General features: G+C 37.5%; 1 protein-coding gene across 3 annotated transcripts; it reads left to right on the top strand.

The window, feature by feature from the left end:
- Positions 1-130: 130 nt before the first annotated feature.
- Positions 131-24,334, top strand: LOC131783361 (rho GTPase-activating protein 45-like). Of its 3 annotated transcripts, XM_059100093.2 has the most exons (31): positions 131-432; positions 522-954; positions 2,738-2,969; positions 4,628-4,700; positions 9,397-9,514; positions 10,002-10,081; positions 10,396-10,462; positions 11,347-11,411; positions 11,531-11,575; positions 11,808-11,873; positions 12,190-12,270; positions 12,378-12,446; positions 13,143-13,334; positions 13,656-13,846; positions 14,300-14,661; positions 14,865-15,109; positions 15,674-15,797; positions 16,215-16,228; positions 16,343-16,393; positions 16,494-16,580; positions 16,742-16,798; positions 16,879-17,126; positions 17,616-17,706; positions 18,042-18,095; positions 18,487-18,556; positions 19,004-19,046; positions 19,566-19,646; positions 19,748-19,807; positions 20,900-20,969; positions 21,129-21,252; positions 21,698-24,334. In XM_059100093.2, the coding sequence occupies exons 1-31, from the start codon at positions 304-306 to the stop codon at positions 23,446-23,448; spliced, it is 5,373 nt and encodes a 1,790-aa protein (XP_058956076.2). In that variant the 5' UTR covers positions 131-303; the 3' UTR covers positions 23,449-24,334. The 3 variants fall into 3 exon arrangements, with proteins under 3 accessions (XP_058956076.2, XP_066015086.1, XP_066015087.1); XM_066158989.1 differs by lacking the exon at positions 19,566-19,646; XM_066158990.1 differs by lacking the exons at positions 131-432; positions 522-954; positions 2,738-2,969; positions 4,628-4,700 and adding an exon at positions 6,309-6,587.
- Positions 24,335-26,317: the final 1,983 nt, after the last annotated feature.

Genomic DNA, 26,317 nt, shown 5'->3' with positions numbered 1-26,317 from the left:
TAGATCCTTATTTTCTTACCTAGGCCTTGACCTGTTCAGAAAATTAATTAATTTATTACAATTTATGTCTTTCGATCACGTGATTCTTCCACCGCCGCTGGGCAAGCTGTCAATCAAAATTGAACGTAATGGTATTCGCTAAACATAAACGGAGAGGACATGAAAACTTGAATCTTTGACTTATGAAAGTGTTAAGATTTGACCTCATACGGTCTTCCTTGTTCATCTGTTTGCTTCCTTGTACAATGATTTAAAACATGCAAGAAGTGGAAACGACCGAAGTGAGATTTCTGACGCTGTAGGATGTCTTCCTCCGTGAAGGCAATATTTCCGTCCATCTCGATCAGCAAGAAGAAGGGAAAGACAACCTCAGGAGGAACACCGCAGACTTCAAATGCACAATCACAGTCTCTTTTACGGCCCTTGACTCCGGTGTGTTGCTTTTAAATCTCTCACGTTTTGAATCCTGTGATCTGGGTTATTTCAAATAGGCGTTGAATGATTTTTTTTGTTGTTCTAAGGAATCTAATCGCAAGCCGCAGCAGACTGCATCAAATCCGATCGATCCGCTCCGAAGTACCCTAACTGCTCGAGGACCTTCGCCGATTCCTTCTCCGTCGACAGTACGAAAGACAGCCACTGGTGAAGCAAACCCTTTAGCACTCGAAAATGGATCTCAACTGAGTCAGTCGGCTCCGGATTTGAGGCTCGGTTTTAGGCATGTTCGCAGTGCTAGTCAACCTTCGGGTACATCTACAACTTCCCACAGGGAGTCATTTTCTTCGGTGACATTCCCAGATCGGAGTAATTCGGTCAATAGTGATACTGGCTATTACAATGAAACCGCAGAAGAGCCTATGATTCTACAAGAAGATATTATAGCTTTAACCTGCCACGTTCGAAAGTTTTCCGAAGCTTTGAGCTCGCTTCGGAACACTTTTATAGAATGCGAAGGTAAGAATGTTTACAAAGGCGCCCTTCCAGTTGTGTACTTGTTTATCGTCAGCTCACATTCATTCGAAATTGCTAATCTTGTGCACAAACTGTGAGTGGGAATAATTTCCATGTTATCAACCTTTGTTGAAGTTAATATAAATACCTCATACTTCTTAATTTTTCTTTCATTATATCGTAGGAGATTTCAGGAACAATTTCATCCAAGCATATTCATTAATTAAAATTAGGGGTTATACATTAGAGGATGTTTTAACTCTGATTGCTTGTAATCACCTGTTTTAATCCTAAAATAGGGACATAATAAGCGACTTTTTATTTTTTCTTGATTTAGCGGTGTAAATCTTTTATTTTTGTTTCTTGACGCAAAAGAATGAAGGATTGTTACATCATTGACGCCAGTGATAGGTTTTAATTTCATAAAATCACGTTCATGCAGTCACGATTTTTTATATCATTCCAACGTTTTTTCATCAGGACATTAATTACTAGAATTGAGAGAGATTGATATCTAAATCAAACTCTTGTGCTTTGAGAATATCTCGACAAGTTATTCAATTGCAATTGTAAGATTACTTGTATCCTGTTTTTTCTGACGATTTCGTGCAGAACATGTTTAAAAATTAAGCTAGCGGTTTATCGAAAGTATTGCTGGTTTTGTGTCATTGTAAAATTTTTCGATTTTTCCCTGTGTGTACGCAATTCATTCACAGTAAAAATTGTGGTTTGTGCTGAAACTTTGTTTTCAAACTATGGCAAATATCTTTCTGCAAATTTACTTTGATATTGCTCTGTTATACATTGCTCTGAATATACCCTGCCTAACTCCTAAATCATATTGATGTAAGACATTTTTCCATAACATTAGGATTTAGGAATGTTTATTTTGGAGCTGTCTGTCTAAATGTCTTTTAATTTGATTTGCAATACTCATTCAAAGAACAAACGCAGGGATTTTTTGTGTGATTGTTTACTTTTCAGCAAATACCTCAATAACCACATTGCTGCACTGCAAGTGAAAGGAATTTGTTGCTATTTTTAAACTGTTGTTAATATCATAGCCAATTTCCATAAATGATGGTTTTGATTAGTTCTCTTCATTCAAGAACATTCTCTCCTTCTTTGCCTTAAGTTGTCTGTAATATTGTGAGAGTTTGTGTAGTTATAAAACAGAATTCTAAATCCAACAGTCTCGAATATGATGACATAGAGCATGTATTTAACATGAGAGAGTGTTAAGAGATTGTTGTGGAAATTTGTTATTACCAGACCTGACATTGTGAATGATGTTTACTAAATCATTGGTTGTTTGTGTGTTACAAGGAACAATCCTTATTATTTTCAAACTTTTCTTTTTTCAATGTTTTGGTGAATGATACATGTAACATGCCATGACAGTTCTTGATTAGGTGTTCAGGAATGCATCTTCTCTTTGTCTCTTGTGGACAAGTTTCCCCTGTTTTTAAGTAGAATTTTAAAAAAAAGCCTCTACTGTTGGGTGTATTTTCTGTGATGTTTTCTTTTCTGTGCAAAAGCAAGAAATACTTGGAGTCTCTCAGTCACAAAGATGCATTCAAAATGTAAGCTCTAACATACACTCTCATTCAAGACAAATCTCATTCAAGTTTAAAATTTTATCCTAGTTGCATTGCAAATTGGAAATTGCATTGCATACAACTAGTCTTAGAACATTGGTGTAGGGAAATGTTAATAGAGTATTATTCATACTGTTTTTGACACTAAATTCAGTTCATTTAACTAATGATTTTGCTTTCATTTGTAGATAATCCTGACAGTGAACCACCTGAGGTGAAAGCCCATGAACGCCTTGGTGAGGTGCTGTCAGTTCTTAAAGGAGTCCTCAATACTTACGAACCACTACACTCAACAGAAATACTTGCATCCGCTGGAACACTGATTAATAAGGTCAAAAGTCACAACTATGAGGATACCAGTAAACCCCCTGATGAATTCTATGAGTCCATTGATCAGCTTGCATTGGCATTCAGCAGCAGGTAAATTGAGATGTTGAAATGCCTAAAAGTAAGACGAGATAGAGCAACATTTGTTGAATGTCTTGTTATAGCTTCATTTATCAACCTTTGCCTTCATGTTACATATCTATCCCAGTCCCTCCCTCATAATTATACCACCTTGAGGCAAGATGCCTCTCCAGCTTCTAAGGACAAAACATTAATTCTCTATCCTGTTTGGTGTACGATTCTTTTTACCTTTTAAACCCAGAGAGTGACTTGCATCTAATTTCTCTCTACATTATCACTGCTGCATCACAAATTAAGGTCACGAGAATAAAGGAAATGATCACTCACTTAAGATGATCTGGACTGTTAAATACATTCTCCTTGTCAGCACTTCAGGAAATTTATAGAGAGCAGTTTGGAGAAATGTATATTGATGTTAGGGTGTAAAGAGTTAATCTAAGATCTGAGAATTTGGCCTTAAATCAAAACATCTTCAAGGTTATTTTATTCTTGCATGGAAATGTATCAATATTGTATGGGGAATTTTGTGTTTGGTCACTCTTGGGAACCTAGGGTTAGTAGTTTTGTGTAACTATCCTCATTTATACATTTAGTGATGATTGTAGTTTTCCTTCAGAAACAAATTAACTTGGATCAACCCTTCGATTCTTGACATCTGATTATAAAATCTCTGTCGTGGCCGCCACTGAGAATTTGATATAAATACTCTTTAGCTGAGGAGTATGTTTATTCTCAACACTTGTTTCCTCATGAGGTATTGATAATTGAAAATTAATGAAGTTACTTGTTGATTGCTTTGGGAATTAAAGGGTTCAATATCCTAAAACTGTGGAGTTCAATTTGAACTACCATTTATTGCACATTTAACTGAAGTTCCACATTTCTGTACAGTTATACAGTTCTTTTTTTCTCAAAATATTTAAAAGCTGGTAATATTTACAGTCATGCATGCAGGACAGCATCTATACATGGCTTACAATATTTACCAGACTTCTCATGGGAACAGATAGGACAGCAAGAAACATTGACACCAGCTGTGATAATTCTATTAAATCTGACAAATTCGTGTTAAGAAGGAGGGTTCAGTTCCTGTAGTTACATGGTATATAAAGACTGATGACTGATGCGAAACATAACCTTGAAATGGAGACATTTGGATGATTAAAATTGATTATAGACCTTGAGGTTCTTAACCTTTTCACTCCCAAGATCTGATTGTTAATTCCCCTTTCAAGCTGCTATGCATTTCCTTGTAAATTTGTTTATGAGAATTTGCTGTCAGATCAAGATAATTGAACTTGTTTACCTGATAAGTTTGAGTATTCTCATCACCTGTTTGCAGGGTAATGTATAGATACACAGGAGATAAGTTACATGTTACTCAGGCCCGGGTTGTTCAAAGCTGGGTTAAGGTAACTCAGGGTTAGTGTGAGATTTGATTTCAGGTCTGAAAGCTTTAAGAGAAAATTCAGTTCAAATCTTTTTGCTTCCAATTTGATCATTGGATATTCTAAAAAGAATAGTGAAAATTTTCCCTAAAAGACTCTTGGACAAAGAAATAAAGAAACCTGAATTAAAATTCAACCCTGGGTTAGGGCTAATCGACCTTTGAACAACTGGGCCCAGGTGTGGATGTATGGTGATTATGTGTTTCTTGTCCTTTTTTCCAGTGTGTCTGATTTCCTTATGGGTGAACAGGACATTGGTTTGTCAGAACAAAGCATGAATAAACATTATTCACAAGTAAGTGATTGTTTAAAAAGCAGTGGTCAATAGATTGCTACTTCCCAACCAAAATAAACCTCTCACAAAGTGTACTGGCTGACTATTGCTTCTTTAGACACCTCAGTTGCAAGAAATACAATTTATGAATCTATACTTAACTGATGTCCATGGAATCTATGAGCAAATGTGTTGTGATTGATTTACTGTTACACTTTGCTATTCACCACTAAAAACAAGCTATTTATATTAATTTATTTTAATTTTATATAAATTTATTGTTATTTATTGGTTTAAAGCTAATGCTTCTCATCAGTAACTGTTCAGACTAATGAGATATTTTTATTTGTCTAAGTTCATGTGTATATTCTCCAAAGACCTCTTCACAGGATAAAATGTGTTCCTTGTTTAGTGATTCTCCCGTACAACATTCAGTGACAAAATCAGTTGTCAAACTTTTTAGAATACCTACTTGTAAAGACCATGTTTGAAATGAAAATTTTCAAATGCATGCTGTGATACTATAGCCATTCACCTCATTCAGTGTGATGCAATCATAGACTGAAGGGCAAAATCATTCTTTCATTTAGTATGTTTGTGACAAAGGGTTTTTAATTTTTTTTTGCTGGCTGTAAATCTTTCAATAGTTTATTTTAAGGTAAAAGCATTATTTTGGTTCCATTTTATTGCTGCTAACAATGAATTTCAAGATAATTCCCTCATTCTATGCGATTTACCTTTGATGGTGGGGAAAAGGTCCTTACTCCTCCTCCAACCTGCCCCCTTCTGCTGAGGGGCATGTAGAGTTAACCCCAAAAATCTGCTCAGAGCTTTTAATTTTTCAAATTCTATGTTTGGGTGAGCAAAAGGTCCTAGTTTCCTCTGGTGAAATATTTCTCAAATCTGGCTGTTTATGGGATAGGGTATTTAATGAGTGTAGAAGTCAGTGCCTATGCAGGCAGGCATGGAACACACCCCTTCAAAGAATTCCTTCAGAAACTCCCTTTCAAATTTTTTTTTATAGTGATACGCATGTAAATCTGCCTTGTACACTCATTGTTTAGGTTTTAGAAGACATGAAACCTTTATGACAGAACTTGCCACTAAATCATGTCTTCTACCAGAATATCTGTGAGGAGTGTTATTTAGTAGCAAGTTTTTATAATCAGATAATTTTTTCTAATATGATTTATCTGCAACCTAATTCCTCGTGGATAGATTTCACTAGGCATTTCTTTTGCATTCCACAAACTTAAAGACATGAAATACTAGATGTCTTATTATGAGATATTATTTTTAAGCTTTCCTGATTAAATATGTTTGAGCAACTGACTTTGAATATACCTGACATGTTTTGTTTGACCATTTACAATTGTATTTGTATTTTGGGTTTGTGATTTGTTCTTTAGAAAGGAGCAAGGTAAAGAATCATCAAGGTGTTAAATAGTGATTGTCATGGCCAATTTTGTGTCAAATTCCATTTATGAGTGTCACTGGATTGTTAAACAAGCTGTTAGCACCAAAAACATGAAACAGATCTGATGTTCTTGTGGTTAGATGGCATTTAGAGTGTAGGGTTACACACACATTGTTCATACATTTCATATTTTTAGCATCCCACGAAAGAATTGAAATATTTCTTGGCCTGTGGAATGATAATTCTGGGATGGGATTTTATGCACGTGTGAATGCAGTGCTTAAGTTTCAGGCTTGATATGAACTGGAGGTGTGAGATACATGAGTTATCTGCAAATTGCCAATGAATTCAAGTGGAACAGAGCTGTCCAAATGGTGCTAATTTTGGGAAATTCTTTTGACGTTGACCCACATGATACAAATACTTTAATGTCATTTCTAAGAAGAAGAACTCGTCTTCAATGTCTTTCCCCACGGACAATAAGCTACATTGTAAGTGAAATTTTTCAGTTATTGACATTTTCAGTGTACAAGTCTGTTGTCTGAAGTGTAGTCTCTTTTAAAGCAAGGATAAGAGCATGATTTTCCCTGTTGTGTTGAAACATCTTGCAATCTGTTTCTTACAGTGTGACCTTAATTCAAGAATATTATATTTCTCTCTAAGTACATGTACTTTACTAAGAAAATTACCATCACGATATTACAGAATGTATCCTTGATACAGCTTTTTCTAGTTTCTAAATATGCTAGGTTGGTTTGTTTATTTTTACTAAAGTACTCTGGCAAATAAGTATGAAACATCAGTGTTTTAAACTTGATCAATTGCCAGCTGTTTGACAACACTGACAACAACATGCATTTGTGAGGTCAACTTGACAAAGCTCTTTTGAAGTTACATGTTGATGAAGCTGACGGCGTGTTTCTTTATTTTATCTGAGTGGTTTGATTTGCTCCATATTCCTGTACAAAAAGTTATGCAAAGAGATAATAAATGTGTTCATTTTGATTTCACATAACACTTTATTTATAAACCTTCTTTTCATGTTTTCTATGCAGTAGTTAGTTTTGCTTGCCTTTTGATGATAATGTGGACTATTGAAATTATTCAACAATAACTATGGAAATGTCATAATAAAATTTTGTATTTTATGTGATTCTTTTTAACCCCAGGTTCATTTTATTTCATTTGATTCTTTCTGCCAAAACAAATATGTAAAATTTCAAACCAAGGATAGAATTAGATAAGTGAAAGTATTATTATATAGTAATTGAACAGTACCTTAAGCTACATTGTGAGAAGAAAAATAATTGTTCATAGCTGTTCCCGAAGGACCTGAAACATTTGTAAAGAAATCAGCAGAAGATTTGGATCTGCTTCTGTGCTCAACTTTTGTTCACAAACAAGTGTGATTGTTATCTTCATTAAAAAATACAGAGGGTTATTTTCACCTTGTTCAAGGAAAAAACAGAGTGAACTCTACTAGTTTATGATCCTGATCTGGCAGCCTTTGCCGTGTGATCTTAAACAATCTTTTGACGAGCTTCTGCCATGGAAATTTGAATATTAACTTCTAGATAATGTTGACAAGGATGTTGTGACTGCCTTGTACATTTAGGGATACATGTTTTGATATGTTAATCTTTGCCTCTTGACCTTTCATTTTATAATATTAGGTTTGTTCATGTATTGTCTTGGTATTACTTCTCCAACAGAAAACATCTGGCCGGATTGAAATTTGAAAAAGTTTTGCTTCAAAAGATAAATTTGTAGCAACTGACCAATTTACATTCTAGGAAACTTTGGTTAGAATGCACATGATAAATGCTTTATCAGGAACTGATGAAAGGTCTTTTCAATTTATCCTCCATGAGGGCAAGTACACTCCTGTCAGGGAGAGACCAAGTATTCATGAATTATGATTGAGTTGAAGCAAATAAAGATACTCTTCTTCCTCCTTGTGCTTGTCATTTAGACCATGGAAAATATTGTTAGTGATTTCCAGTCCATGCTTTTGATCTTAAAATGTTAACAAAAGACTATGTTACAAGTTCTCAAATATGTGCTAAAACATATGACATGTACAGCTGTAAACAGTGCCTTTTGAGTCAATCATGGTATAGAATAATGATCAAAAGGAAATAGAGTGTGAATGTGAATGTTTTCAGAGGAAAATAACAAATGTCACTGACATTTGTGAGTTTATTTTGCTACTAGTTTGACTACTTGAAAGTGAAATATGAGTGGGTGGAAGTGTGTGCGACTTTTGTGGTGAGTGTTATGAGTGCTGTGATAAATGGAGGGTCAACACAATGGAGGTAACTTAACAAGTATAGTGACCTGTGATTAAAAGGACAGGTAGATGCAATCCCCAATAATTCCTTGTACATTGTCTAACATTGTGCAAGGAATTGTACATTATTTAAGGTTCAATTCACTTTTGGAAATAAGAACATTGCACTCTGTGCTGGTAAATAATGCTGTTTTTTTTCATCTGCTCATTTGTAAATAATGTTTGGTGCTGTATGGTGAAATTTGTTAGTTTTTACATCACAGAGAAATATGCATATTGCATAGAAGTGTGAACATGCAACTTTTCGCCAAAATATTTGTTCAACATCCAGCAAACAGGTTATAAGAATATGCAGACTTATCAGAGCTAACACCAAATTCTTATAACTAATGTACAAAGAAATGTGGAGCAGCTACATGCAGAGGGGAGAGTTAACAATCAGATCTTGGGAGTTAACCCTTTTACTCCTTACTATCAACCATACAATTCTTATAATGTTAGTTCAGAGGATTTATTATTGGATTAATTATTTATCCCCAATTTGATATTTTTCCTTTTTTCTTATCACTTAGCTGAGAAATTCTGTCTTGGTCACTATTGGGAGTTCAAGGGTTAAAGGGTTGAGATTTTGTTCTGTGCTGTATAGTGAAAGTTGTTATGCCTTTTTTTTTTCTTGTAATTTTCCACATCTATAAATAATGTACAATGTTGTTCAATGGAATTTATTAATTTAATGTCACAGGGATTTATAGAGATGATTGATTTTAACTTCACTTTGGTCATTCACCCATTAATTACAAGGCAGTGTCCAGCTCTCAAGGGGATTATAAATGGGAGAAGAGTGCTGTGCTTGTATGTTAGGAAAGTTACTGTTATAAATTTCTTATGAGCCCAACATTTCTAAATAATTTAATTGAGTTTCTGTTGGTGATGAGCTTGTCGTTTTTTTTTCTAAAACTTTTGAATTATTCATACCCTGATCTAATGTATCCATTGTTTGTTTACTTCAGTCATTGGAAGACTTTGGTGATGATGATGATGAAGATATGGATGAGAGAGGTTATGATGAGGATAATGAAGATGACCAGGATGAAGATGACAGAAAACCTGTGGAAAAGAAAGAATCAGGTAAAAACACTCGTCAGAACAAAGAGTGCAACATTGTAGAGAATTATGTAGATGTCTGAAAATGTGAGACATCCTATCATTGACTGAGTGCTCATGTATGCATGTGGTTAAATGCTGAGAGGTTTCACTGACTTAGCAGGCATTACAACCTGCACATAAAAACTTGTAAACCACATCTTAGATCACGCTTTCTTAACTTTTTAACGTTGTAAGATGGATTCAAAGAATAGATATTAATCATGAAGTGATGAACTATAAAATGCTCACACAACTTTATATTTTATTTTACAAAACAGAAAATATTTTTCTTTTCCTTTATACTAATTGGCCCTTGGTTTGCTTTACTTTGAACTAAAAAAATATTTTGAATTGAGGTCAAATTGAAAACTGTACTTTTGCTATCTTTTCTCAAATAAATCCCAACAAGGTTTTTTCTATTGCAGTGAATTAATTATTTTTATTTGTTGATTTGGTTTTTGGGTCACAGTTGACACTTCGGCAGAGAAGGCTGATGAGCTGGATCGAGCTTTGATAATGCTTGAACATGGAGTAGACATTGCAATGCAGGTTGGTGAAGTTACACATTATTCTGTGTGACCTCTGATTTGATACTTTTTGTCAAGTTAAGACTTTGGTTAACTTTCTGTAGATTAAAATGGTGGAAATTTATTTTTAATTATTTAGATAATTTATTTTCTCATGTCTTTTTTGTTAACTTGCTTATGATATTGTAGTTACTTCTGTTCTAGAAACTGCATCCCTTTGTAATTTATTTTAATTTCCAATAATGTATTGAAAGAAAGGTTTACTTAATAAGCCATCCTTGTTTAACACTCAATTTTAAATACTTATTTCAAAGAGATTCATTTCTCTTTTACCAGAGAACCAAAATTTGGGCTAAGTACTCCAAGGACATAGAAACATATGTTGACAAAAGAGCTCACCTTGGTAAGTGAAATGTTTTTTTTTCCCTTGATAATTCATGTTATTGTCAAACTCAGAAAATCATCAATGCCTAAAATATGTCTGGAATGGTTATTAGATTAGGGCCAATAACAAGGGAGATCAGGACATATAATTATGTGTGATGCTTGTGGTAGACTATGTTAAACATTTACTTGTTGTGAAGTTAATAACTGATAATTCTATTTTTTCACCAAAGTTAATCAGAAAAGCTGACTTCCTAACACAAACATCACTTCCCTTCTTCAAATTAGTGGGTTCTCAATTCTTATTACATGTAACCTTCCTTGGCACTTTTACCACATTCCTTATGATTCTCAGTTTGCTCCAGGGATCAGTTACTTTTACAACTGATTTTCACATTTCACACAAACAGCAGTTTCCAACATAAACACCTCCACGTGTCTTGGTAAACCACATAATCATCCATGACTTCTCTCCCTGACTGACTTCTCCCTTTACACCCAAATATCAGCATGCATATTCTCCTCACTGTTCTCTTTACATTTCCTATGGCACTAACCAGGAGGATTTGTTTAACAATCAAAAGCTCCCTCAGATATTGATGATTTCCTTTAACCTTGTGTCCTACAAGTGTGATTCAGCAATAATAATGGAAAAAGATTTCAGATGCTACTCACTTGTAGAGGTTAAAGAGTTATTTTCCTTGACACATTCAAATATGTTTCTAGCGTATATGGTTTTCTGAGTTTTGCTTTCAATATTTAATTTAAGATTTATGTGTAGATTTGCACTCTTCCATGTGTCATTTTCTGTGCATTTACTTGTAGATGACTGAACTACGACTCTACATTATCCACTTACCCTCAAAGATTAATGGTCAATGTACTTTTGATTTGATATTTTAGAGTTGGAGTACACAAACAAACTAACAAAACTTGCACAGACAACAAGAACAGCAATTGTTGAGGAGGTGAGAATATTTTGGGACATGTCTCATAAGTATGCTGTTTTGCTTTGTAATATTGTTTGGTTAAATCCTGGATATTTTCCAAATCATCAAAGTTTTTAAGCCTGTGTATTTTTTTCCAGAATTACCTGCCTTTTCAGTCTATTTACGTGACAGCCCTTGATCAGGTGAAGAATGAATCATTATATTCTAATGTAATAACATTTAAAATACTATATACACAGAATATCAAGTAATAAAAATATTGGCAATTAGATTTTAACAGACTGGCCAGCTTAGACTGGAACTACCTATTGGTTGAATACTGCATTTGTAACACTGTAAATCAAGAAAAGTGAATATTTTTGTCACATACATGTAAGGTTTGTAACCAATTTCCATTTGTTTCTCCTCCCAAAGGACATTGAATATGCTGAGAATGCCAGCAAAACATATGCAGCCCTCTTAGCAAGCCGGTTTATGGAGGTTGGTAACTTGATACCTTTGACCACATTTTGGTATTTGTGAAGGTCTTGCTTTGCATATTGGGTTGGGGCTGCCAAAGGCTTTCCATAGAGCATTATTTCTGGTGTATTATCATGATCAGTCACTTGTTTTCAATGGACAACAGAAGGAAATATAGAGAAATTCAAAGGGCCCACATTTCCACATTAAGCCCTCCCTTTCAATAGGCTCTTGTTTGAAGGGTGTGGACACAACCAATCCCTAGGGTGATTAGAGATAAAGAGATTTACCAGAGCTTATTAGAGCATTATATTGCATCTTACTGTTCTTTACGTAGCCTTTAACAGCAAGAAGACTTAAGCATGAGAAAATACGAAAGGACCTGAAGGATAGCTGGGCTAAATCGTGTAAGAAACTGGTAAGACACATGCAAAATAATTAGTTTTGATCTGTGCAACATGTCAAGCATCTCTGTTCATTATCTTATTTGTGGCTAATTTTCCCCTCTATTTCTATTTTATAAAGAATGAGGCAGCAGCAAATCTTAAGAAGGCAAAATCTTTGTACATCCAGAAACAACAGGAACTAGAAAAGGTTTGTATAGTTAAGTTTGTCAATAATTTGTTTTGGCTATGTTAAAAACTTGATTTTCCACCTTCCTCCATGATCAAACCTTAAATTCTTCTCACTCACTTGGGAGAAAATCCTCTTGCCATAAGCGGAATATTGTGAATATAATATTGTGGAATATTGTTTGTGATGTAGCTCTTCCTATAAATATTATCTCTCTGGGTTCTTTAAATTATTTTTGTAGAGTGTAGATCCCTTTTATGTGCAGCTGCTTTGTTTGTGATCCATCTCATCAGAATGCTCATGTCATCATTGTTAACTCTTATTTCCTAGTGCTTTGGAGAACTTTATATTTGTATATATTTATATACCTCTATTCTCTTGGGTGGGTGCCTCGCATGGGTCCAGGTGTCCCGTCTCTATCTTCCCTTTTGGGCGATTTTGGCGGTGTGGTAGTTTTTTTGAAAGGCTCTGTCGTTTGATGAAGGGCTGATCGTGGCATTTGTTTATCGCTTTTCCCTTGAGAGTCTCGTATGTGGTGTAAATCGCCAACGAGTTCTGTTGCTGGTTAATTAGTGGAGTATCCTACAGCGATATTTTATGTGGTGGGGTCCAAATTCTCATTGTTAACTCCTTATTTACTCCACGACTATTTGACATCGTTCTTTTTTGGGTGAAATCTTTTTAAACATATTTTATCTGTTTTTATGTCCAAACCAGGAAGAGTCAACTTTCTCACGCGGAACCAAGAAGAAAGAAGGTGATATCAGGAAAGCTGATGAGGCTGAGGAGATGTACAAGTCTTGTGTGGTAGAAGCTAATGCAAGGCAGAAAGAATTGGAAAATACCAAAGCAAGTATCCTGGTGGAATTACGTCAACTTGTCTATCAATGTGATATGACAATGAAAGCGGTACGTCTTGGACCACACCCTCTGAGTTAACCTTTCCTTGCCACAGGCGCTTAACTTTGACCTTTGGGCCATTTATTTAAATTTTTTTTTACGGAGACCTTCAAGAACAGAACAGTCCATATTTCTGCGACAGGAGCCCTTAAGCACCGTGTGATTTTTGTAATAGCACAACCTTTGGTAACCTGTTAACTTAACAAAGATGGCAAAAAGAAGAAAGCTAGTTTTACCTTTGAAAGCTCCTGACTAGTTTTAGCAATACTGTTATTATGAAGCAAATATTACTTGTTTATTACTTATGACTTTGAATAATTCTCTCGTTAGGTAACATGTAACTATTTCCAGATGATGAATGCGCTTGTATCACCCGGCCCAATTCAGTTCCAGACTCTCGCGGAAAGCAGTAGAAATTATGAACCTGGAAACCAGTTCGCCGAATTCGTTCGTCTGCAACAAGCCAATTCACCTCAAGCTGTTGAACAAGTCTTTCAGTTTGAACCGTACTCTGCAGGAAAGTATGTACTTTTTATTATACAACTTTGTAGAATTATTATAGAATAATGCCTGTGTCGACAGTTTTCAGCTCCACATGTGCTTGATTTCCGCGTTAATTAGAGCCTATAAAATTCCTCAACATTTAAAATGCGAAACTGTCACAGACAAACCGCTCAAACTAGAGGCTAAAAGCCTGGTGCGTATGACCCCTAAACTGATTGACTAAAGTGATTAACATGTAACTTCTCCTTGCAATTCCAATAGGTCACCTTGTAAACAGGTTTTGAGAATAGACCAGCTTTTCAGCTCGCGAGTCTCCTTTTAGAACGAGACCGAATTCTAGTTTGATCTTGGAAGTTAAAGGGATAATTAGATGTGCTGTTTTCTTGCTCTCGTTTTTCCAACACATTCCCATAACTGACCTTCAGAATGTGTCAGAAACAAACCGTGTCATTGCCTTTTTAATGTTTCAGCCCAGACAGAGGATCACAGACTCCGTCACGCCACAATTCCTTATTTGATTCACGTTACATTCATACCCATTCTTCTGTGGAGGAGACAGCAAAGATTTCATCACCATTTACCTCTCGCCGTAATAAAAGTCTTCAGCTGCACAGTGTACGGGGTGTAAATAGCTCGCAACAGCCGATCAATGCCTGGAGTAATCTAAAGGAACACAACAGTGATGGTGACAGTACAACTAGTCGATCCCTACCAGGGTCCCCCTCAGGTAGCCCGACCTCAGACCGCAAAGCCAACATTCCTCGGGCCCAATCCTTAGAGTTGATCTCATCTGATGATGCGGATAACAAAGATGAGGGAAGAAGTACTAATGGTGAGAGTTAGTTCCCTGCGTTACAGGATTAAGCGCAAGCCAATATGGTTAGATTTAGGAAGATGTTGATCCATAATTAATGTGGAAGGATTCTGTGAAGCAAAGTGCTGTAGTGATACACATATTATAGTAATTTTGAAAGATACCCTAACTGTTATGGTAGCTCCTTTAAACCTGGGGCTTACCGAATGTCTTGTTTTAAGGACGTGTAAACCAAGGCTCCGATAGAAGACGTAAACCCAAGGACCGCCCATCTGCGGGTCCCTTCCAGAATATCCGTCTGTCACCATCAGCAAAGACGCACACGCTGAAGAAACTCCGCTCTGCCTCAAAGTGTCGTGAGTGTGACAGTTATGTGTATTTCAACGGTGCAGAATGTGAAGTATGTGGTCTGACTTGTCACAAGAAGTGTTTGAAGGGCCTCAAAATACGATGTGGAAAATACTCGGTAAGGAGAATAATACAATTCTTAGACTACTTATTTTTAGTTTTGTACTCTTGTACTGATGACTCGTACTTTTCTCAGATTTTTAAACCTCTCCCCAACAATAGATCGAAAACCGACCCTAGTATACTCTACTAGTCAAGTTATTTATGGTTCGAGCCGTCACAGACAATTTTGTTGGCTAATAACTCGTGCCTTTGTAAAGGCTGTTAACCATTTCACTCCCAGATCTTGTTGGTAATTCTCCATACTATCTGCATTCAATTCTTACAATGTTTATTTGGAGAATTTGGTATTAGATCAACTTAAAACTTTTTTCTTTATTCTCATCACTTGTCTGCTCGATATTTAAATGATATTGTAAGGAGAAATACTCTCTTGGTCACTGAGGAGTTGCAGGGTCAAGCGAATGTTTCCTCTCAAAGAGATAATTTTCTGATTTGGAAACCTTTTAAATAGCTATAATTAAGCCCAAGGGACTAACACGGTTTTGAATTTGTATTAAAAAATAAATTTGCTTTTTATAGCACTTTTTATAGTATTATAATCTTTCTCGTTTTTTTACAGAATGGCCAAAGGCGCATGACAACGTTTGGAGTGGACATCAATCGACATCTCCAACATTCGACCACTGATGAGGAAAACATACCTCACATTATCTCATCATGTATTGACGAAATTGACAATCGAGGTATGAAGTCCATCTGAATCAGTTTGTTGTACTGTATTTGAACACTTGGTTATTTGATGTTAACTTGTTTCGCTTCTCTGCAACGAGATGTGCCCTCACCACTTCCCTGCACCCTCCCTCCCACTGCGGTTAGTCATGAGGATGACAAAAGAGCGAAAAGGAAGGGGGTGGGTAAGGCCAATGAATTTGTTTCCTTCTTACCTCCCCTTCATTAGTTTGTCCGCTCCAGGCTCTCCCCGATCTGGTCCAAAATGGCGCTCGCCAGAAAAAATGGCTGTTTTGTAATCTTTTTTTTGGTCCAATCGAATAGCAAGCAAAATATCCTCTGAATGAAGCTTAGAGTTGGCTCGAACAACTTAAACAACCTTTTAGATTTTGATCGCTCATTTACGTGTTTTTTTTTTCTTCATTTTGTAGGTCTTGATGTCAAGGTTAGTTCTTAATGTCCTGTAGATTTTTCTGTGCGGCCCTTGAAATGTTGTCATTGCTTTTTGGTTTTCTTTCTTATCCTTCAAGTCAACTGAGACAGTTCTGATATCTTTCAGGGAATCTACCGAGTGTCTGGAGTCAAGTCCAGAGTGGAGAAACTTTGCCAGGTAATGTAACCAAAACATCCAGCTTTCCATACAGTTTTGGATCAAAAGGCCTCTTCTTAGCCTGATATTGATCTTCCTAATTGTGTTTTTATGTCTGCAGTCGTTTGAAAATGGAGAATACCACGCTGATTTGTCAGATACACCGCCTCATGTCATAGCTGCTGTTCTTAAACTCTACTTGCGACAGGTAAGCAAACTTAAGTCTGTACCACCCCTCCCATCTTATGGCACTCGACCAATCCATTAGCTCTTTTAAACGCATGCTCGTTGCCATTATGGTTCTGCGCGAAAGAGATCTTAAGTTTGCTAACTCGATTTAGCGAAAGACTGCGTTTTTCTTATTTTCAGCTTCCAGAGTCGCTTTTAACTGTCAAGCTATATCCGGAATTCATCCGCGTTGCTAAGGTGAGATTCATCAGATTAGCTTTACCCTCGTTAAAAATTTTGTTTTTTAACCCACGATGGTCTTGTTTTTATCCTTACAGGAGAGCTTCGCGATCATAGACAACTCCACGACATGCAAAGCAGCTTCGGGAAATGAAGATATCCAGGAAGAGTACCAAAACCTTATCGGAAAACTTCGGGAAGTCGTAATGCAGCTTCCGACAGCTAACCGAGTGACTGCGGCTCGTTTGATTAAGCATCTGAGGAGAGTTTCAGATCATGACGAATCGAATGCCATGCCTGCGAGCAATCTGGCAATCGTGTTTGGACCCACACTACTGAGACCAAAGTAAGAGAGTTTCAGTTTTGACCTAACTTAGAGAACAAGCGACAATCAGTGCAAAGAATTTACATTAGAAACGGGTGAAAAGCTAACGGCCGTGTTAGGGTCCTATGTCTTGTGTTGTTGCCACATTATGACTGTATTGAAGCTAGTATTGATGAGAACTGACAAAAATCCTGCAGAAATACAGTTTATATGCCCCTCCAATCAGCCCGTCGGTTACTTTGCTTGAGTCTCCGTTTTAACCCTTTACAGTCTAACATCAATATGCGGTTAGGGTTCTCCACATTGTTGTCTGTACAATTCCTATGGTACTTACAAGGATAATTTGGCTAAAAATCAAGCAGTTCTTGGGTGGGCAATTATATCCTCTATTTTCATAACCTTAATGTTTGATTCACGGCGATACTGTTGATAGAAATTTGATTCTTATCACTCTTAGGCTATAAATGGTTAATTCGTATAAAACATTTCATGTTCATCTTTATTCTGCAGTGAAAACGACCAAGTAACTACCACGTTGTCTTCTCTTGTGGATATGCCTCACCAGACTCGCCTTGTTGAGCTGCTTATCACAAGTCCCGAGGTAAACAGAAAAAAAAATCTTAAATACATGAGCTAACAGTGTACGTACATCTCTCCCCAATTTCTTACGGTTCTGTCTGTTTTCGGACGATTTCGTACATGTCCGGTTATTTATGGACGGTTCCGTTAGATGCCGTACTGTTTCGCCAGTTGATGGACGTTTCTGGTGGTTTTCAGACGATGCTATTCAGTTTGTAACGAATTTTTTTTTAGGATATTCTTGGTGGAGTAGTGTTTTTCTATCTGTACTCATCGACATGCACATCCAATTTAGAACGGTCCTGGCCTACTACTAACTCAGCCATCACAATTTTTTTTTTTTTTTTTATGTTGAAGGTATTTGAACATCCTGAAGCGGATGATTCAATATCACGGGAAAGGTCTGTAGAGGTGAGTGGCGCATGTTGTATATTAATTGTGTTGTCGCCTTACCCAGAGTTTCCCTTTGTTTCACGCTAGTGACGAACTGAAAAACTTCTTTCTTTTACCTACGAGCCTACTCAAAATTTTCCATCTTTTTAACCCTATTTATAGTATATATTACTCAACCATTTAACTACCACGCACCAAGACAATTTCACTTCACGATATCAATACAAAATTAAGCAGGCGAGTGATGAGAGTAAAGACAAATGTCAGTTAGGGGATTATAAGTTGATCTAATGGCGAAGTCTCCTAAGAAACATGAGAATTGTATGGCAGACAGTAAGGAGAATTGTGAAATGTATGTTTGCAAGAGTTGCTCGTATAACTCATCAGTCTTGTCCTTCTTTCTCGGTAGAAATTCACTCCTCCCAAACCACGTGACAGAGAATGCAGTTTGGTTGTAATACAGAGTATGCGATCTGCTGGTAATGTCCTGTTCTAAAAATGAAATTAAATAGAGACCACATTTTAAACACTGACAGTGTTTCTTATAACGGATTGCGGAAAAAAGGATTCGTGCCTATTAGAGCTGTGTTCTATTTCGTGTCAGAAAAACAAACTAAAGTAATTTCAAAGGGCAAGAACTTTTAGACATAAGTGTAAGGTTGTTAATAGGTGGGGGGAGGGGGGTTGCTTGAAATAGAGTGCCTTGGAAAACTAGCGCCACCCCATCATCCAATCAGCGCTTTGGGCGCTCTGCTTGTTCTTACTTTGAGATTTCATTGGCCCTTCAGATGTTTCACTTCGTTCTGATGGGCCGTTGTCATTACTTTTGCTTTGGGTTTACGACACTCAATCGAAAATTGCTTTATCAAAGAATGTTGGGATGTAATTTGCATTTCCTCTTTCTCTTTTTTATTTTCCTTTTTTAGGAAATAATGCAGACGAGAGTTATGAGGCTGGGGATGAAGCTAGGTAAGCGAACAGACAGTTTATCTGTCTATTAAAAGTTAAGTATTTTAAGGCAGAGAGAAAGACAGATATGATACGATATGATAACTAAAATATCAAGTTGAAAGCCATGCAGAAAGCCAGTTCCAAGGAGAATGAAGTGGATTTTTTTTGCTTTTGAAAACGCTCCTTAAAGAGCAGTGAATATTTGGGGGGTAGGGTTGGTGGGTCACGTGGTCTTCAGGGGAACGGAAGAGGGATCAGTCATCGCTAACAGAGTGTAAAGGGGGGACTTACGAAAATTGACTGCCGATGAGGGGGGGAGGGTCATTAGAGCGTCATGAGGGTTCAGGTAAATTTTACTGTTACACAATCAAAATCCTCCTTCCCCAGACGGCTAATAATGACGGTCCTAATGAGGCTCAGGAAGAATTTGGAAATAGTATAACAACTCTCCGCTTTCTTTCGTAGAATGACTTGGTTTGTATGCAGTTGGATATTGAGTAAAAATAATCAATAAATTACTGATTTACATTCGTGTAGCTTGATCAACACACCAGACATAAACATATCTCAGCCTCACTCGGACCATTCTCCTGTTCGACGCAATTCCAGCTCCCCGGCGTAAGTACAATGCATGCGTGTCTTTCGTACGTAACGCAATCTTCCTGCTCTACGCGTGACGTAACGCAGTGTCGTCACAGATTGTCACCATTCATTTTCAGAGCAATCAACGCACCACAACTAAAGACCATAAACATACCACCGTCACCTTCGCCTTCAACGTAAGTGTGAAAATAGCGTAGTTTTAAGGTATATTTTCCTTTATTATTCTATTTTGTCCCCCTTTAAACTTCCCTTTGTGCTTTTGTTTACCTTCAGTAAGGTTTCAGTGATATGTGTGTATCGCATTTAGTCACTGAAATTACTGTATGTCTGCTTTCGTTATATGTCACCATTTTTAACGTCATTAAATCATTTTATATTGACGAAAAAGTAGTGCATTTTCAACCCACGATTCCTCTATTCGTTCCGACAAAGAACCAACGCTCGAAACGTCAGCTTTAGAAACTCTTTATGGTGGTTAATTTACATTATTAACTCAGTTAATAAAACCAAATTGTCTTGTAATAACCCCCGCCCCACCCCACCCCCCCCACCGACATAGTACCACAGTTTCGTTAGAAACTTACCCTTTTTGGTGAAGTTACACTTGTAAGATAGTTAGACATTAAGACTCTTGAAAAATTGTTGGGGCTCGATCTCCCAACGTAGGCTCCTTAATTGTGTTTCCATTCCCATAATGCCTCTCTCCCTCCTGTAGAGTAAATTGATACAAGGATGTTGTCGTGTAACAAGGGTGTCATCCATGGGAAGGGAAACACTTAAGATCGCTTCTGTTCACATTACGGAAACTGAGATAACTTGCGTTTGTGTTGGCCCCATTATACTAAGTGTGAACCTGACTCCGTGTCCGTGTCCCCTCAACAAGCGATCTCTTGGCTTTATTATTAGAAACTTCACTGCTCACCGCTATTAGTACCTCCAAGCACTCTGGAAGAATGAAGTCCCTATCTGTATTTGTGGACGAGGAAGGCAGGCTTCACTGTCGTTACTTATCTCGGAGTTGTTAGTAGCACTGAAATGGTTGGGAGAAGAAACAAAACGATAAATAGTTTCATTTAATTTGTTTAAACTGAAGTTGCACTGAGAGTTGCTCTATTGGTTGTATGCTGGACATTGAATAATCTATGTTTTTGTTCTGAATGTCTGCTGTGCCAGTGAATAGTAACTTACCTAGCTTGGTGAAAAGACAGGTCACAGTGAAAGACGGAACAGGAGCCATTACTAATGGATGTATGCCGTTTTGTTTACAGGAGGAGCAGCCTTGGGTTTGGATCAGAGTTTTTTGAACTTCTTGCGAAGTCCAACAACAGAAGTGAAGAGGTACGGTGGCACATTTCTTTGTTTTGGGTTGTTATATTATTTGTAATAATAGCTACGGTAATTTTCAAGCCTGCTTATCGCTTCGAACTCGAGTAACGATACAATGGTGCAGAGCTTTTAGAGATTCATCTCCTCTTTCTTCCTCCCTTTGCTTTTCAGCTGAATGATCGCGCGCATTACAGCATCCCAGAGTTCCTGTTGTCAGACTCGCCGCGTGAGAGAGTTGCCATTGATCGGGAAGATTCTGATATGGAGGATGAGTACGAAGATGATACTACACAAGGTCAGCGGGTTTTCGTTTTCATACAAGTGCTTAAAGAGAGGGTTGCGCTTATTTAAGAAAATAACTGTCAATCTGGCCAAGAGGTTTTGTTGGTAATCTAACTTAAAACATGAAGGCGCACTATTAAAGGAGAGGTGCCGTCGGTACCTTTGGATTATTTGTCAATCAACCGTCGTGGTGCACAGACCGTAGTAGTCAAAACAGCCTGAGCTGCTGCTGATCCAGAGCGAGTGAACAGCAGGCGGATTTCTCAAAAGCTCAAATAAGTTTTTACGTTTTTATTACCAGAAGAATTTGTTGATGTGGAGAATTAATTTAACAATCCAATTCACTTCTAAATGAAAGATTCAGCACTGTTACTATAAGGATAAATTAGATAATGATCACTCTTAGGTTTAAAAGGTTAAAACCAAGATTATATATTTGATGTTTTGTGTCACTTTAGGAACAAGTGGATCTCGTACTCCAGACGACGACCTGCATTCTTCTCATTTTGGTGCTGCAAGACGTGTAGGCTCTCCACGGTCATCCAACGAAAACTTAGCCGACGATGATAAAGCCAACTCAACTCGGGAAACATCGCTCTCGGTGATTTCTCGGAGTTCTTCGTCTTATTCCTTCGCTCCGAGCTTCAGTTCAGATTTCACCGATTCACTGTTACCCGATCTCTCCGATAGCGTTGGATCGGACAAGGCAAATACCTCGGGGGGCGTCGGGATATCCTCAAATGAAACGAGGATGTTAAATGGTCAGTCTGAGTTTCTCAATCGGTTATCTTCGGGGAACGTCGGAGTGGAATCTCGTCCACGAACTGTGGGTTTTATTAAACGAAATTCCGATCTTCCAGGACGGGTTGGAAACATTGCAGACTACAGCAAGGAATTCTATCCAATCGGAATGAAACAGTCTTCTAGTGACTCTAACCTTAACAAAGACCCCTATGCCCTCGAGGAGGAGGTATCATTAAGAGCGATTTCTGAAGTTGCTAGTTCATCTTCCAACACACTAACCAGCTCGAAAAGCGAAGAACTTGAAAGAGATGATATCGTCGAAGGAGATGATCATGCTTCTCTTATCAACCAATTAAAGACTGTAATTGATATTGACTCCAAAGGGGCGCTCTTACCCGATGGGGTGGGAGATAGTTCGGTAATTAGCTCCGTGGATAGTACAGTCAGTCCTGTGCAGTCTTCAACTAAAGGGGAAGCAGAGGACAAAGTAGTCGCTTCCTCTCCGTCGCCACCGAAAAGCCCTGTTCAGTCTCCCTCCATCGAGTATAAAGATGTTACGTTCACAACCTCAGCTGATGAGCCTGCTTCCGTTCGCGAGATTCCATCGGAGACGGGGTCACGTGAGCTAATTATTCCTGTGATGACAGCTTTGCAGGAAAGAAGGCCTTCAACACCAAACTGTTCCACTGCGGAAGAATCGTCTGAGTCTCAGTCATCAGATAGAGTTGAAACTTCGGTCGATGTGACGCCTGAAAAGAAAGAAGTCGGTGTAGCTGACAATAAAAAGCCTGAAAAGAAAGGGACGCCTCGGTCCGCGTACAACACACGGATGTCAGTCAAAGATCGGTTACTGCAGTACGAGCGAAATCGTTCGGTTAGCGTGGACTCTAATCGGAAAACTTCTTCGGAGCGATTTAGTCCGAACACTGTAGCGTCTCGAAAGCAGATATTTGAACAAAAAGAGCGAGGAATATACAAGCGCGTCAGTGACATGACAACTAGGAAGCCAAGAAGTGACTCCGGCGGTAGTGGATCGGGCTCGGCCAGCAGTAGTCCTAAGTTGTCAAGGAAGCGTCTCATTGACGCCGACGATGGAGAAAGTTTGGCAAATGTCGGAAGCCAGGTGAAAAATAGGTTGGAAAATGATAAGCAAGACGAACCACGTCGTCGGAATAGAAAGGAGAAATCGGAAAATACCGACCTTCCTCGAAGTTTGATTCTCGACAAACTTGATCGGCAGCGAGGAGGAGAAGTTGACTCTTTGAGACTTGATTTACACGACGGAGCCACTTTGTCTCCGAGAGAAATCGACTTTCCCACCGATAGTTTGGGTGCTGAAGATAAGATTAGATCCGAAAGAACACGAAGAAGCCCGAATAATAGTCCGAGGTCGAGTCGGACAAGTGCTCGTTCTTCGTTTCCCGACGACAGTAAGGAAGAGGATCGAGAGCCCCAGTTTGTGTAATTTTTCGTTGTTCAATTGGTAATTAGCTTATATTCTGTCCAGAAGTGAGTGCTCGGGTAAGCTCTGTGATAAAAATCACAACCAAGACGAAATTAACGACGTTTCCCGTCCATATCGTGAAGAATGACTGAAATAAGACTTTCGTTGGAACAGCAATCTTATTGCTATATGGTGACAGAAGTTTGATTCAAACATTTGAAGATCTTTTGCTTGATTGAAAAGATTTTTAATATTCTTTTGAATTTTTATGGGAACCTTTTAAAGAATTTTACCGCGACGGTAATCATTTCACCTGTTTTATTTTACTTGGCAATATCCTTGAGCTTGAGGAAACAACCCCACTATTAATCTCCTCTCTATATCAGTATGTTGTCAAGCAGAAAGGTGATAAGAATTCAGAATGGTATTTTTGGACTTAGAACCAATTTATTAGAATTAAAAGTTGGATATTGCAAATAGTAAGGAGGATTTATAATGTGATCTTTGGAGTTCATGGGTTGATATATTTTGTCGTTATACATGATCGTCAACCTTCAGAACATTTGACGTAGAAATGGGAAATTCGCGCATCTTGTTTTTAACATAAAACAACCTAAACTAGTTGTTATTGCCTTACTCTTACTGAAAAATATCCTCTTAACTGAATAGTATATTTTTGTACCCGTAGGTTAATCACGAATGTTTCATAGTGTTCGAAGCAAAATTTTCTTAATGGAGAATTAGATTTATTTTGTGTTAGTATGTATATAGCACTAATTTCATAGATGCCAACAGTGGCTACCTTAGTAAAGAACAACTTTCAACTATTTTCATAGCTTGAAGTCGCGACAACTGTTCGTGGTTTTTGGGGAAAAGAATAAAGGTGGACTTAACCTTCAGATATAAATCGTATTGTTATTTCTTGACAAGTGCGAGTTACTTTGTGCGTGTTTTTGTCTGTCTGTTTTGCTTTGTGTTTTGTTTCGTCGTTTTTGTTTTCATTTATATCTATCTACTCAACGAGAGGGAACTTGGGGTTACTAAGAAGGTTAATGATCATGATTATAATCATATGTGGTTCTTGTGTTGCTTCTTCGTTAGTTTATCTGTCTATAACTTTTATGAATACAGTCGAAGTTCCCTCCAAGTCTACACGCAGGCAAACAGTACTACTTATGGCCGCCTTTATAAACACCTTTTTATTTCCCCTAGAAACTCTGTAGTTTCACTTTTCAGCAATAGATCAGGTCCAATTAGTCTCTGTATTGGGGAGGCTTGACCATCGTCCTTAAGTGTCATTACATTTTCTGTTATTAAATAATTATTCTCCGAGAGTGCGTTGGCTATAGTCATCTCATACCCAACAAGCGCTGGTTAAAAAAGGCAGTAAAGCTAAATTATCTAATATTTAATTTTTTCTTGGAAATTTTGAAGTAAATGGGAAGGAAAAAAGTGAACAGACTGTTAGAAATATAAATCAGGTATTCCGAAAGATGAATTTGCATGTCCCGTCATGTTTCCATCGCGTGATTCTTCGTGGTTCCGCAATCTCGTGCAACTATTCCCTCTGAAAAGAATTGTTTAGCCATGTTGGCGACAATGTAAGTTTACGCGATGAAATTCGTTGTATAGGTATTCCTATAAAATTTACAAAGTGATTGAAAACATTTCTTCAGATTCAAAGTAAGAGAGAATGATTTATCTTTACTCAAATGAATTTATTAAAATTTTGGGTCAATTTTGTGTAGTATTTCTTTTAACTTCTTTGCTGACGGTTAATGTGTAGTGTTTGTATTTAAGCGGAGGATAGCGTCTGATTTTAACTACTTACAACCGCTTTCAGATATTACCGTCAACTTCCGGACGGTACCATCCAATTTCGGACACAGGCGTCTATTTTCGGAGACTTCTTCTGTACCGACTTTCAAATTTTATCGAAAACCGTTCCATTTTCTTTTTTTTCCTTGTTTTTTAATCTTTCCAACAGCTTTAGAGCATACAAGATCCACTAGGTAACCTCAGGGACACAATTAGAATGCGTGGAGTACAAAATCAGTGCGAAAAAACCCCTCTGAGATGTTTGTCATGAGGTACAAGGAAAGAAAAATATACTCTCCACGTCTGAATTAAAATAAACGCAGGCCATTAAATAGTCCTAGTGTCAAAGTCTCAGCCCCTTCATAAGGTCGCGAAAATCCTCTCTAAATATTAATAAAATACTGTTTGGTGAATAAGCTGTTTAATGTGGGCATGTTTCTAAGTCGCAGCTCCTTCGTATGCTGATAAAATCCCCTTTAACTATGACACCTAAACAGAATTTTGTTAATGAGCAAAAAGCCCTCTTGAACTAATGCATGGTCGAGGTCCAGAAAACTCATCGATGAATTTAATTTTAGATATTCGGGCACTTTTATCTCGGCCGAAAAGGGGATTTCTTGGACATTTAAAAGCGTGTTGGAAAGAACTAGATTAGCTCTGTCTTGTGTGTAAGTGTCAAAGTTAGATCTTTTGTGGACTGAAAAATTCCTCTCTGAATATTAAAACAATAGAATTTTGTTAGAAAACTAGGTGTAGCTTGTGGTTCCCAAAAGCTCATAAACGAAATTCTAATGTTTAAATATTCTTGCACTAATATCTCGGCCAAAAAGAGGATTTCCTGGACATTTAAAAGTGTGTTAAAAAGGGCGTGATTAGCTCTGTCTTGTGTGCAAGTGTCAAAGTTGCGGTTCTTGTGTGGTCTGAGAAAATCCTCTCTGAATTTTGAAACAATAGAATTTGGTTAGTGAGAAAGAAAACTCGGGAAGCTTCTCATTTGTTGGAGCTGGCCAGTCGGACTGATCCTTCCGTAAATGGAACGCGCTAGTTCTAAGAACTGTTTGAACTGATCCTG

The sequence above is a fragment of the Pocillopora verrucosa genome, chromosome 12 (genome assembly GCF_036669915.1).
Source record: "Pocillopora verrucosa isolate sample1 chromosome 12, ASM3666991v2, whole genome shotgun sequence".
In the NCBI taxonomy this organism is placed as follows: domain Eukaryota; kingdom Metazoa; phylum Cnidaria; class Anthozoa; order Scleractinia; family Pocilloporidae; genus Pocillopora; species Pocillopora verrucosa.
This window is presented reverse-complemented; position numbering and strand designations above follow the sequence as displayed.

Bases quoted from the DNA above. Each gene is read 5' to 3' on its own strand.
- LOC131783361 (XM_059100093.2), top strand. From the start codon at position 304: ATGTCTTCCTCCGTGAAGGCAATATTTCCGTCCATCTCGATCAGCAAG. The intron at 16,799-16,878 runs GTGAGATTCATC...TTATCCTTACAG, and splicing joins AATTCATCCGCGTTGCTAAG to GAGAGCTTCGCGATCATAGA. The intron at 19,647-19,747 runs GTAAGTACAATG...ATTCATTTTCAG, and splicing joins CGCAATTCCAGCTCCCCGGC to AGCAATCAACGCACCACAAC.